Genomic DNA, 12,771 nt, shown 5'->3' with positions numbered 1-12,771 from the left:
AAACACCCAGCCCCAGATCACAAAAAATGGAGATGCTACAGATCCTGGAAAATGGCGACATAAGCCAAAAAAAAATTTTGGAATTTCTTTTTACCAGTTAACTAAAAAAATATATGTTTGGTATGTGTACTCTATTGAGGAGGGAGGTGGGGAATGCTTCATTTAAAGATAAGCAGTTGAAATATTACACTTAGAAGCCAGGAACAAAAATGATTACATTGTGTAATGGCTGATACAGCAAGTTGTCAGCTATAGAGTACTACTGACAGCTGCCGGACTGTCACCTGTCGGGGGATGCTAGTCTCCCCCATCGCAGGTCAGTAAAATGATGTATTGGCGGTCACTAAGAGGTTAACAATCTGATCAGACAGTATGAAGCCCACTGCCACGTGTGAACCTCAGTGGGTGCCTAGCCTGAAAATGCATGGCACCGTGCAGAAACTACCGTGACTGTGCACCAGCGGGACGGGCGATCTGGTGCCTCACCGCACCCAAGCTGCGACTCCGGCCCACAGTCACAAAACCACAGCAACAATGGCCATCACACAGCACCAACAGCAGGTGGTTAGATGTAAAAAGGCTCGGGACCCACTGAGAAGTTCGCCATGATGTGGCAGTGGGCTTCATACAGGATTGTGCTGAGAAACCTACAGACATTGTCAGGTCGGCGCCGTTATACTGATTACAATGATACCTTGGTTGATGAAATCTGTCTTGTGGTTGTTGTTTAATCTTTATTTGTAGTTTTCAGTTAATGAGATCCTGGTGCTCTGGCCGGCCTGTAGGCGGGGCTCGGGGCGGCCTGTGGGCAGGGCTGTCTGTGGGCGGGGCTCTGGGGCGGCCTGTGGGCGGGGCTTTATATGGTGCTTTGCTTACATATACATGTTTATGGGCTTATGACATCTCCCTGATCCCTCACTGACCTGCCCCCTATTTTACATGCATATGTATTGGAAAAAAAAAAAATAATCATTCGGCATATTAGCATCTATCCGATGGCCGATGCTACTGTGCAGATGCAGCTGGTGCCATTTTGAAATTTTTTATTTTATTTTTTTTTCCAGAATATATGTATTAGACTAAATAAAACCATTTAATGCACATAATACATTTGATCATGCTGCAGCGCAGGTCGCCGACTGCACCTGCCTGCTGAATGTTGTTTTTTTTGTTGTTGTTGTTTGTTGTTGTGTTTTTTTTTGTTTTGTTTTTTCCCAATACATATAATATTAAATATGTAAACTAGGGGGCAGGTCAGTGAGGGATCCGTGACCTGTCAGAAGCCATACACATGAAGACCCCCACAGCCCCGCCCCAGAGCACCAGAATCTCATTAACTGAAAATAAAGATTTAACAACAACCACAAGACGGATTTCATCACCGGGTATCAATGTAATCAGTATAACGGCGCCGACCTGACACTGTGTGCAGGTTACTGTGCACAATCCTGCTGACAGGTTTCCTTTAAGCTAAGGACCTCATTTTCAATTTTGTAAATTTTTGCCTAGCGGCATCAGATCATTGTATGATTTTTGGTTGTGCGGTCCTTGTTGGGTTTTTCTTCTACAGTTGTCCCATGGCATATTATGTACCTGGCAGGGTTCGCTATGTATTCTTACAAGGTTCTTCCCTGTCCTGAGCTTTTTATAAAACAGATGACCGATCGCTTCCGTGCTCGCTCAGTGTGGAGTACTGGTGGTGTACAATGGGGAATTGTGCCATTATTTCTGTCCTATGCTGCAGAGCTGTTTTTTCATGGTCCTCTAGATAAGTGACTTTTGGTTGCAAACTGCTTGTTAGATATTTCTGATTGGGATTTGTGTAGATTGTGATGATTCTTCTGATGTCCTTATTTACAGGGCCCGGTAGTTTGCCTGTGATCACTGATAATCAACAATATAGTAAGTCTACCAGGGTATTTACTTATGTTCGACATGTTTCAAATGTCATGGGATGTGCTTAAAAGAAGGAAAAAACTTTGTACAATCACTAACTTCTGAAAGCCTCGTACAATTGCAGATAGCACATCACTGTGCACATTGGGCAGCGTTCATACACAAGGTCGTTAAAGCATTTATTTCCATACTGTGTGGTGGCAGGGGATGCGTGGCATCTGCAGGCAGGGGGACGGGTGGCGTCTGCAGGCAGGGGGACGGGTGGCGTCTGCAGGCAGGGGGACGGGTGGCGTCTGCAGGCAGGGGGACGGGTGGCGTCTGCTGGCAGGGGGACGGGTGGCGTCTGCAGGCAGGGGGACGGGTGGCGTCTGCAGGCAGGGGGACGGGTGGCGTCTGCAGGCAGGGGGACGGGTGGCGTCTGGAGGCAGGGGGACGGGTGGCGTCTGGAGGCAGGGGGACGGGTGGCGTCTGCAGGCAGGGGGACGGGTGGCGTCTGGAGGCAGGGGGACGGGTGGCGTCTGCAGGCAGGGGGACGGGTGGCGTCTGGAGGCAGGGGGACGGGTGGCGTCTGGAGGCAGGGGAGCGGGTGGCGTCTGGAGGCAGGGGGACGGGTGGCGTCTGGAGGCAGGGGGACGGGTGGCGTCTGGAGGCAGGGGGACGGGTGGCGTCTGGAGGCAGGGGAGCGGGTGGCGTCTGGAGGCAGGGGGACGGGTGGCGTCTGGAGGCAGGGTGGCGTCTGGAGGCAGGGTGGCGTCTGGAGGCAGGGGGACGGGTGGCGTCTGGAGGCAGGGGAGCGGGTGGCGTCTGGAGGCAGGGGGACGGGTGGCGTCTGGAGGCAGGGGAGCGGGTGGCGTCTGGAGGCAGGGGGACGGGTGGCGTCTGGAGGCAGGGGAGCGGGTGGCGTCTGGAGGCAGGGGAGCGGGTGGCGTCTGGAGGCAGGGGAGCGGGTGGCGTCTGGAGGCAGGGGGACGGGTGGCGTCTGGAGGCAGGGGAGCGGGTGGCGTCTGGAGGCAGGGGAGCGGGTGGCGTCTGGAGGCAGGGGAGCGGGTGGCGTCTGGAGGCAGGGGAGCGGGTGGCGTCTGGAGGCAGGGGAGCGGGTGGCGTCTGGAGGCAGGGGGACGGGTGGCGTCTGGAGGCAGGGGGACGGGTGGCGTCTGGACGCAGGGGAGCGGGTGGCGTCTGGAGGCAGGGGGACGGGTGGCGTCTGGAGGCAGGGTGGCGTCTGGAGGCAGGGTGGCGTCTGGAGGCAGGGTGGCGTCTGGAGGCAGGGGGACGGGTGGCGTCTGGAGGCAGGGGGACGGGTGGCGTCTGGAGGCAGGGGAGCGGGTGGCGTCTGGAGGCAGGGGGACGGGTGGCGTCTGGAGGCAGGGGAGCGGGTGGCGTCTGGAGGCAGGGGAGCGGGTGGCGTCTGGAGGCAGGGGGACGGGTGGCGTCTGGAGGCAGGGGAGCGGGTGGTGTCTGGAGGCAGGGGAGCGGGTGGCGTCTGGAGGCAGGGGAGCGGGTGGCGTCTGGAGGCAGGGGGACGGGTGGTGTCTGGAGGCAGGGGAGCGGGTGGCGTCTGGAGGCAGGGGAGCGGGTGGCGTCTGGAGGCAGGGGAGCGGGTGGCGTCTGGAGGCAGGGGAGCGGGTGGTGTCTGGAGGCAGGGGAGCGGGTGGCGTCTGGAGGCAGGGGAGCGGGTGGCGTCTGGAGGCAGGGGGACGGGTGGCGTCTGGAGGCAGGGGGACGGGTGGCGTCTGCAGGCAGGGGGACGGGTGGCGTCTGCAGGCAGGGGGACGGGTGGCGTCTGGAGGCAGGGGGACGGGTGGCGTCGGCAGGGGGACGGGTGGCGTCTGGAGGCAGGGGGACGGGTGGCGTCTGCAGGCAGGGGGACGGGTGGCGTCTGGAGGCAGGGGGACGGGTGGCGTCTGGAGGCAGGGGAGCGGGTGGCGTCTGGAGGCAGGGGGACGGGTGGCGTCTGGAGGCAGGGGGACGGGTGGCGTCTGGAGGCAGGGGAGCGGGTGGCGTCTGGAGGCAGGGGGACGGGTGGCGTCTGGAGGCAGGGGAGCGGGTGGCGTCTGGAGGCAGGGGGACGGGTGGCGTCTGGAGGCAGGGGAGCGGGTGGTGTCTGGAGGCAGGGGAGCGGGTGGCGTCTGCAGGCAGGGGGACGGGTGGCGTCTGCAGGCAGGGGGACGGGTGGCGTCTGGAGGCAGGGTGGCGTCTGGAGGCAGGGTGGCGTCTGGAGGCAGGGTGGCGTCTGGAGGCAGGGGAGCGGGTGGTGTCTGGAGGCAGGGGGACGGGTGGCGTCTGCAGGCAGGGGGACGGGTGGCGTCTGCAGGCAGGGGGACGGGTGGCGTCTGGAGGCAGGGTGGCGTCTGGAGGCAGGGTGGCGTCTGGAGGCAGGGGGACGGGTGGCGTCTGGAGGCAGGGGGACGGGTGGCGTCTGGAGGCAGGGGAGCGGGTGGCGTCTGGAGGCAGGGGGACGGGTGGCGACTGGAGGCAGGGGAGCGGGTGGCGTCTGGAGGCAGGGGGACGGGTGGCGTCTGGAGGCAGGGGAGCGGGTGGCGTCTGGAGGCAGGGGAGCGGGTGGCGTCTGGAGGCAGGGGGACGGGTGGCGTCTGGAGGCAGGGGGACGGGTGGCGTCTGGAGGCAGGGGGACGGGTGGCGTCTGGAGGCAGGGGGACGGGTGGCGTCTGGAGGCAGGGGGACGGGTGGCGTCTGGAGCCAGGGGGACGGGTGGCGTCTGGAGGCAGGGGGACGGGTGGCGTCTGGAGGCAGGGGGACGGGTGGCGTCTGGAGGCAGGGGAGCGGGTGGCGTCTGGAGGCAGGGGGACGGGTGGCGTCTGGAGGCAGGGGAGCGGGTGGTGTCTGGAGGCAGGGGAGCGGGTGGCGTCTGGAGGCAGGGGAGCGGGTGGCGTCTGGAGGCAGGGGGACGGGTGGTGTCTGGAGGCAGGGGAGCGGGTGGCGTCTGGAGGCAGGGGAGCGGGTGGCGTCTGGAGGCAGGGGAGCGGGTGGCGTCTGGAGGCAGGGGAGCGGGTGGCGTCTGGAGGCAGGGGGACGGGTGGCGTCTGGAGGCAGGGGGACGGGTGGCGTCTGCAGGCAGGGGGACGGGTGGCGTCTGGAGGCAGGGGGACGGGTGGCGTCTGGAGGCAGGGGAGCGGGTGGCGTCTGGAGGCAGGGGGACGGGTGGCGTCTGGAGGCAGGGGGACGGGTGGCGTCTGGAGGCAGGGGGACGGGTGGCGTCTGGAGGCAGGGGGACGGGTGGCGTCTGGAGGCAGGGGGACGGGTGGCGTCTGGAGGCAGGGGGACGGGTGGCGTCTGGAGGCAGGGGGACGGGTGGCGTCTGGAGGCAGGGGGACGGGTGGCGTCTGGAGGCAGGGGGACGGGTGGCGTCTGCAGGCAGCGGATCGGTGGCGACGTCAGGTGTTGGACCCACACCGATCTGTTATGACCTAGAAGTCTTGGACAATAACGCTAATAGGATTTTCTGGTTTCCTTCCCCGGCTGCAGCTTCAAAACAAAAGCTACTTTATCTGCCCTCCCACAGTGCAGGGCTGAGTCTCACTGCTTCAGTCCAGTGTTATTGTTAGCACTAACGTCACGTCAACAACGCTGCAGCCAATCGCTCAGCTCAATTTGGCGACACAAGCAGCCCAGAGCCACTGAGATCACTGGCGGCAGCGCTCTGTCCATGTGCTATAGACAACAGAGCAACGGCAGATACTCAACACTGGACCTGGGGAGGGTGAGTAAGAATCAATTTCTATTGATGACAGGCGGATGAGCCGTGGTTCAGACTTTTCCCCTATGCCTTTCCAGTGGTCATTTTGGAAAAGGGCTGAAGAGACCACTAAGGAATTAGGCAGCAGTAGCAAAAATGAGGGCACTGGCTATACATCAGTAATGTGGTGTCTGTTCTGGATTCTGGAGGCGTCCAGTCACTGTAATTGGAAAGGGAGTGATGTGCAGGATCTGCTGTTAGTTACTAAAGCTGAGCTGAGTCCTGACGCTTGTGTGTGCAGGCCTGAGCTGGGGTCACGCTGTGTCCTCCCCTTACAGCCGCTCCTCCGCCGGTCTGTGGGCGCAGCGTGTTTACTCCGGGCTCCTGCTATTATCATATGATACTTTTGCTGCGGGTTGAACGGTTTCTGGCTCGTGTTCAGCGTCAGTGAAGGATTTTCCTTGGCTCAGAAACCTAAGAGAATTGTCCTTAAAAGACTTTGCTCTCTTTGTGACACTAAAGTTTTTACTTACTGCAAATCTACCGCTCACTTAGGACATCGTATTTCAGATTTACAATTTTTTCTTTTTCTTTCAGATTTCAGTCCAAAACTTACAGCAAAATGAATTCCCTCGCAGTCAAACGAGTTGTGGATAATATTGTCAAATCCCCAGAAGACAAGAGGGAATATCGGGGTGTAGAGCTGGTCAATGGGATAAAAGCCCTTCTTATAAGTGACCCCACCACCGACAAGTCCTCCGCTGCGCTGGACGTTTACATAGGTACGGGGCTCCGGAAATACTGTCGCGTCCCACATTACTCTGAGCTTTCCTTTTGTCATGTCCTTATCAATGTATTTCCATTACTGGCGCACAGGCCATGGATCAGGGATGTCCAATGCAAATACACAGAGGGACAGAAATAAAAGCTCGGACAAAGTCGCCGGCCGACCTTGATATTTATTAAGTCCTTTTTCATATGGAAGCAAACGTAAAGGCGTTGTCCGATTTTAATAGATCTTAGGGGGGAGAGGATTGGATTAATGTTATGTAAGAACATTAAAAGGCATATGGTTCAATAGTCTCATTTACATATGTAATAACAAAGGGTAAAAAACCTTGAATAATAAAGTGTTGCCTACAAAACACACATGCATGTAAAAGTACACAAAAATTTGCAACAGTCTTTAGTTGCAAATCTCGTTCCTTTTTTGTCCCAGTGGATCTATGTCTTCATGATGACAGTCAACAATGTCAGAAAACTAACTAGCAAGTGTGAGCAGGTGCAAACTGCCACGAGTGCATGTGCGTCATGTATCGTCTACCTCTGGCTTCAAAAGTCACTTGTCTCCTATAAAAGTGGATCCCACCAGGTAGCCACCGCAGAAACAACAGTTGGCGGCGGGTTTATCCAGTGGATTTCACGGAGTGCATATGTCAGGCATAAATTCTCGGGACTTCTAGATTACACCACACTGAATGTGTTTGCTGTCTTTTCCCTTGAGAATGCTACGTATACAAGAGCAATAAAAAGGAGACATTTTGGCGACCTAATGCAGAGTTGCTTCATTTTAATTGTAAGGTGAACCCCTTTAAAACATTGTAGCTGCATTATAGGAATAAAGTCTTAAACTCGGCATACTGTGCTTTCTGCTGTCTTTCCTGCCAGGATCCCTGTCTGATCCAGACAACATACCAGGACTTGCCCACTTTTGTGAGCACATGCTTTTCTTGGGCACGAAAAAGTACCCCAAAGAGAATGAGTACAGCCAGTTTCTCAGTGAACATGCGGGGAGCTCCAACGCCTTCACCAGTGGAGAACATACCAACTATTACTTTGATGTGTCCCATGAACACCTAGAGGGAGCATTGGACAGGTAAAGACCATATGAGGGGCTTGTTTTCCAAAGACTGATTGGAAAGGACAAATATAGAGTGAAAAAAAAATATATATATATTTATTTATTTTTTTAAAGCGCCATTTATTAAAGACAGATATAGCATACATGCGTACATACAATAAAAAAACCAAGGCGGTGAAATGGTACAATTTTAAAGTTACCATTGTTTTACATCAATAGTACACATGAAAATAATCAACTTTGTGATATATCATTTTAGAGAAATCTGCTTTTTTTTTCTTTTTTTTTTTTTCCCTTCTGAGACTAATCTTTCATTCTCAAAATTCCCAACTCGCTGGTAAAATCTGTATTCAGTGAAACACAGAATTTCCTATTACGGTTGATGCTCATAAAGTTCTATGGAGGGGAGGAGCTAGAGGCAGACACAGATCTTCCGCAGCACATTTTCCTGAAACTGTTCTCCATAGATCTTTAAGTCCAACCGTCCTCTCCTACAGTATATCCGTAAAGAGAAAGACAGACTGCCTCCTGGAATGATCACTTACTCTACATTCATGGTTAAAATCTGTCTTCAGTGAATAAAGAAGCAGCTTTCCCTGCTAAGAGAAAGCATGATGTAGGTGCAGAGACCCTGATTTCAGCAATGTATCACTTACTGGGCTGCTTGATGCAGTTTTGATGAAAATCCCTATTTTATCTGCTGCAGTTCTAGCAGTTCTCTGAATGCTGAGCTCTCTATAACCCGCCCACATCACTGACTGGCAGCTTTCTGCCTATGTAAGGCCAATCAGTGGTGGGGCAGGGTTATACAGAGCTCATGAATATGCAGGACTACATGGCAGCAGGCTTGCTAGTCATCTAGTTATAATCTTCTGCTGATAAAACAGGGTTTTATAAAACCTAAACTGAGCAGCCCAGTAAATGACACATGGCTGGAATCGGAGTCTCTGCTCACATCGTGCTACTCTCGGATAACATAGCAAAAACCTACTCACAGATTCTCTTTTTTTTTTAGGGAATATATATTAATATATTATTATTTTTTTGCTCTTTTTATTAGTCGGAAACTGATACAAGATGAATAATCAAAGATTTTTATCTTCCCTTCTCTCAGATTTTCCCAGTTTTTCTTAGGCCCTCTATTTGATGAGAGCTGTAAGGATCGGGAAGTGAACGCAGTGGATTCTGAGCATGAGAAGAACCTGATGAATGACGCTTGGAGACTCTTCCAGCTGGAGAAGGCTACAGGAGACCCCCAACACCCCTTCCATAAGTTTGGAACAGGTGCGCAACACAAGAGTTTCCTATGCATCCCTAACATTGATCAGTGGGCCTCAAGGATAAACACTTTGCTCCAGAATTCTGATTTAAAGTATATATATATATATATATATAATTTTGCACATCTTGTAGTTGCTCATAAATATTGCATTTTATTTATTTTTTTTTACAACTGCACCTCCATCTACTAGTAATGGACTGGAGTATGCTTCTTACTATGGCTCACCACAGCTGAAACCTGCTCCAAATTCAGAGGCGTGCGCCAGGGCACCATGATGAGTCGGCCCTGTAGGGTCTAGATGGAAAGATTAAATCTTAAGGGAACTGGTTCACATTTTTATAGGATAAAATCAGGGCATGATACTGTATCACTTGTAAACCACCAGATCCTAAAAAAAAGCCTCCCCGCCTTGGAACGCTTTTTGGCACAGCTAGTGGTAATGTCCATGGGCCAGGGGGTTTTCCATCAAAATGTGAGGTCAAGAACCCACAATGCTACTGTCTAATCACTGAAGATGGCGACCGATTCTTGTTCAAAAATGCAATTTGTGTGAAATTGTCGTATCCGCTGTGTGCGCTTTAAAGTTAATCTTAATAATAAATTAGTGGAAGGCCAGCATGATTCAGACTGCGGTCTCCCTGTACTGGGCACTTGTTCAGATACTCACTTGTAGTCCCTCTAGAGACATGCCTCAAATGACTGCTGATAGAAAATGTTACTGATGTCCCGTTACTGTCAGAAGATCTTTACTTGATTATAAGGATCTGGTAGAACAGGATCACAGTCATCATTTTCTTACTTCCTTATAGTACCCACCTTATCCAGCAGTTTGCAATAGAAATCCTAGCGTAAAACTGATTAAAATGTTGAAAGATTCTTGCACAACTCCCAGCTGCACAAAAACTTTGCAGCGGTTTGTGTTTTTACCCCAGCTCCACTGAATATTTGATATGTGGACATGGCAGAGGGCCTGCTAAAATGCATAAATTGCCCCACAAATTATGGCATAAATTGCAATATATGTATTCCTGGCCATGTCTGTATTATATTCCTAGGGCATGGCTGCTAAAAGATGTAACCAAATTCATTAAGAGGCAAACTCCTCTTGAGGAGGACCTTTCACCACACTCTTCTTGTTGACCTGGACACGCAATATATAATAGTGGATGCAGAGCTAAATAAAATTTTGCCTTTCCATTGTGGATATATTGGCAATCAAAGTATTTGGCACCTAATGAGTTAACTCCCACTTTTATTTAAAGAAAATTTTCACTGGGGGCGTGTACTTTTCATCCTATATGACATTGACCAATCATAAGCAGACAGCAACAACCCAAGGAAAGAACACACCCCCATCATAGCTTAGAGAAGATTTCTCAGTGTGAGATGTACACAATGGAAAAAGATGCACAGTCCATATTTATTAGGAGTGGGTGTTGTATATGTACTGAGAATCTCTAGAGAAAGAGGATGGGGGGGACAATTTAAAAAAAGGAAAAAAAAAAAGTGCACACCCATATAAAAATTTTATTGAAGAGATTCATTGCACAACCTTCCATAATCTAAAAACCTAAATTCCAATGCATCAACTTCAAGACCTGATTGTGTAGAAAGAGGTGTGCCAGAAAATATAATCTAATTATAGTTCTGTATAAACCAGTCCCGAGTGAAGTTAATAATAATATGTCTGCTATCACCAAATAAACAAGATATAAGTAACTACTGTGGAAACAAGAAATATCTCCCGAACTCTCTCCCTAAATTGCTACAATCCAAATAACACCATAGCAATGGCAGCCTGTTCTGGACTAATCCTGTGAGATGTAATGAGACCCTGCTCTGATCTCTCTGCAGAGCGAGTACAATTGGCTCTGAGCACATAAGATATAAGGGTGATTCTGACACTCTGTGCTTTCTTCTCTGGGCTGACAGTGTGGGAGACGGGCAGTGCTGCAGTGCTGACAGTGCTCAGAATGCTAGGAAAGGAGGAAGTCTTACAGACGAGTTTGTAATGTGGCACAGGTAAACTCCGCTGCACTGCCCACTCCCCTCCTCCGCAATAACTACTCTGACCTTATCTGAAAGGCTAGTCATCTGTTCTTTCAAATCATGCAGGAGATCAGAGTTGTCTTTCTTCACAAACTGAGAAATCTGCTCTAAGCTATGAAGGGGACATGTTCTTCTTTCCTGATTGTTGCTCCCAGCATAGCATTGGCCATTATCGTACAGGGAGATGTACCGTACATGTTCCAAATGAAAACTGTCTGATAACTCCCACTTGGTCATGACTTATTTTTTCCTCATTAGGTGCCATATACTTTGTTAATATTTCCACAATGGAGAGGTGAAATAATAATTTATACCGCTCTGCAGTTCAGTTCAACAAAAATCGCTCATACAGAATTCCATCTTTGAGTCTTTCCTTTTGACAGCAGGTTTTGGGCTGCTCCTGCACATTGCATCTGGTGGTGTGACAGCCGCACAAATTGTTTCCGGTGCTCTGTAATTACTTAACCAAATATTGCAGCCGCTGAGCTTTTCAATGTAGTCCCATGTACAATGCTGGTTTATTCAGTGTGTGGCAATGACGACTATAATAATGCTGGGTGTAACTTATCTATTTGTTTGAGCCTCCCTTCTCATTAATTGCTTCAGAGCTGCTCCCATGTCACAGCTGTAGCAGATCTGAGACTGGTGGATGTTAAAATAGAGCCACGGACCAGCTTACCGGCTTCAGCTATGATTCTTAGCCATGCTCGAAGAAAACTGTGACTTTCCTGCATGAACATCTATACAGATGACGGTCAGTCACTGGTGGGGTCACCCACTGGACTCTTGGCGGGGCTTCCCGCTGGACTCTTGGCGGGGCTTCCCGCTGGACTCTTGGCGGGGCTTCCCGCTGGACGCTTGGTTGGGCTTCCCGCTGGACGCTTGGTGGGGCTTCCTGTTGGAGGTTTGGTGGGGCTTCTCGTTGGAGGTTTGGCGGGGCCTCCCGCTGGACGCTTGGCGGGGCTTCCTGTTGGAGGTTTGGCGGGGCTTCCCGCTGGACTCTTGGTGGGGCCTCCTGCTGGACACTTGGCAGGGCTTCCCACTGGACAGTGATCTGCTGCCTGCAAATTACTTCTTATTCGACATGACAGCGTCCCTTTTTAAAGCCATGTTTGCAGCAGGGCTTTATCAGAAAGCTAAAGGCTTCCTTGGCTATAATGATATTAAAGAGTCTATTCAAGCAGACCATTTTTCCACCGATCAATTTCTAGGCTTTTAGCCGACATAATGACTTGGCATAACCTTTCCCACGTGTGTCCTGTTTGCTGCAGGGGTCAGGACTGTGTATTCCGGCTCCCCCTTAGATAGCTGTCAGCGATTATTTCTGGCCTCTTGCAGGAGTTGTATAAGATGGCAGGCGCTGCTGCACCTCTTGGGTGCGGAGTGCTGAGTTTCTCATCAGGTGTTTCTGTCCAGCCCAAATGTCTCCAGATAACCAGAGGGTGAAAGGATTATACAATTGCTCCTAAATATTTATAACCGTCTTCTTCTATTGTTCATTACATGACTCTTCTGCAGCTCAGGGATTTGGCGATTGTCATTCCTGGAGCATGGTAATAGTCGTGGCATGTTGGATAAGTGTTACTTGGGTGGGACAAGACCATCTCCTCCGCCAGTAGTTATATGTATACGGCCATATTCACATGACTAAGCTGCTGTACGGCAGCACACCCTACATATGTCACTTATCAGAACACCCCTTTACCTCCTATCCACAGAATGTGGTAAATGTGATGGCCGGGGCTCACACCCACTGATAACAAGGGTGAGGGTCTTGAGTGGATGGTGAATGAGACCATCGTTCCAGTGACTGTTTATTGGTGGACGCACGTCTTCAGTCATTCACCCTGAGGACTTTGGATCCCTCTTCTGAGGATCTATGGTGGCCCCTGCAGCGGGATCCCCAGCGATCATTACGGAGCCTGCGGACAGGTGACAAATGTTTATAGGACAGCTCTGTGGTGACAGCCGTCTGAGGTGTACGGT

General features: G+C 51.6%; 1 protein-coding gene across 5 annotated transcripts in view; it reads left to right on the top strand.

The window, feature by feature from the left end:
• Positions 1–12,771, top strand: part of IDE (insulin degrading enzyme) — a 113,817-nt gene that overhangs the window by 18,918 nt on the left and 82,128 nt on the right. For 4 of the 5 annotated variants that reach the window (XM_077258581.1, XM_077258577.1, XM_077258578.1 and 1 more), the window contains 3 exons: positions 6,191–6,375; positions 7,262–7,469; positions 8,569–8,738. In XM_077258581.1, coding sequence (XP_077114696.1) covers positions 6,216–6,375; positions 7,262–7,469; positions 8,569–8,738 — 538 coding nt within the window. In that variant the 5' untranslated portion in view covers positions 6,191–6,215. Of the gene's footprint in view, positions 1–1,859; positions 1,903–6,190; positions 6,376–7,261; positions 7,470–8,568; positions 8,739–12,771 lie in introns of those variants that run through there. The other variant, XM_077258580.1, reaches the window with a different exon arrangement.

Source organism: Ranitomeya variabilis, chromosome 4 (assembly GCF_051348905.1).
Source record: "Ranitomeya variabilis isolate aRanVar5 chromosome 4, aRanVar5.hap1, whole genome shotgun sequence".
Taxonomy (NCBI): Eukaryota; Metazoa; Chordata; class Amphibia; order Anura; family Dendrobatidae; genus Ranitomeya; species Ranitomeya variabilis.
This window is presented reverse-complemented; position numbering and strand designations above follow the sequence as displayed.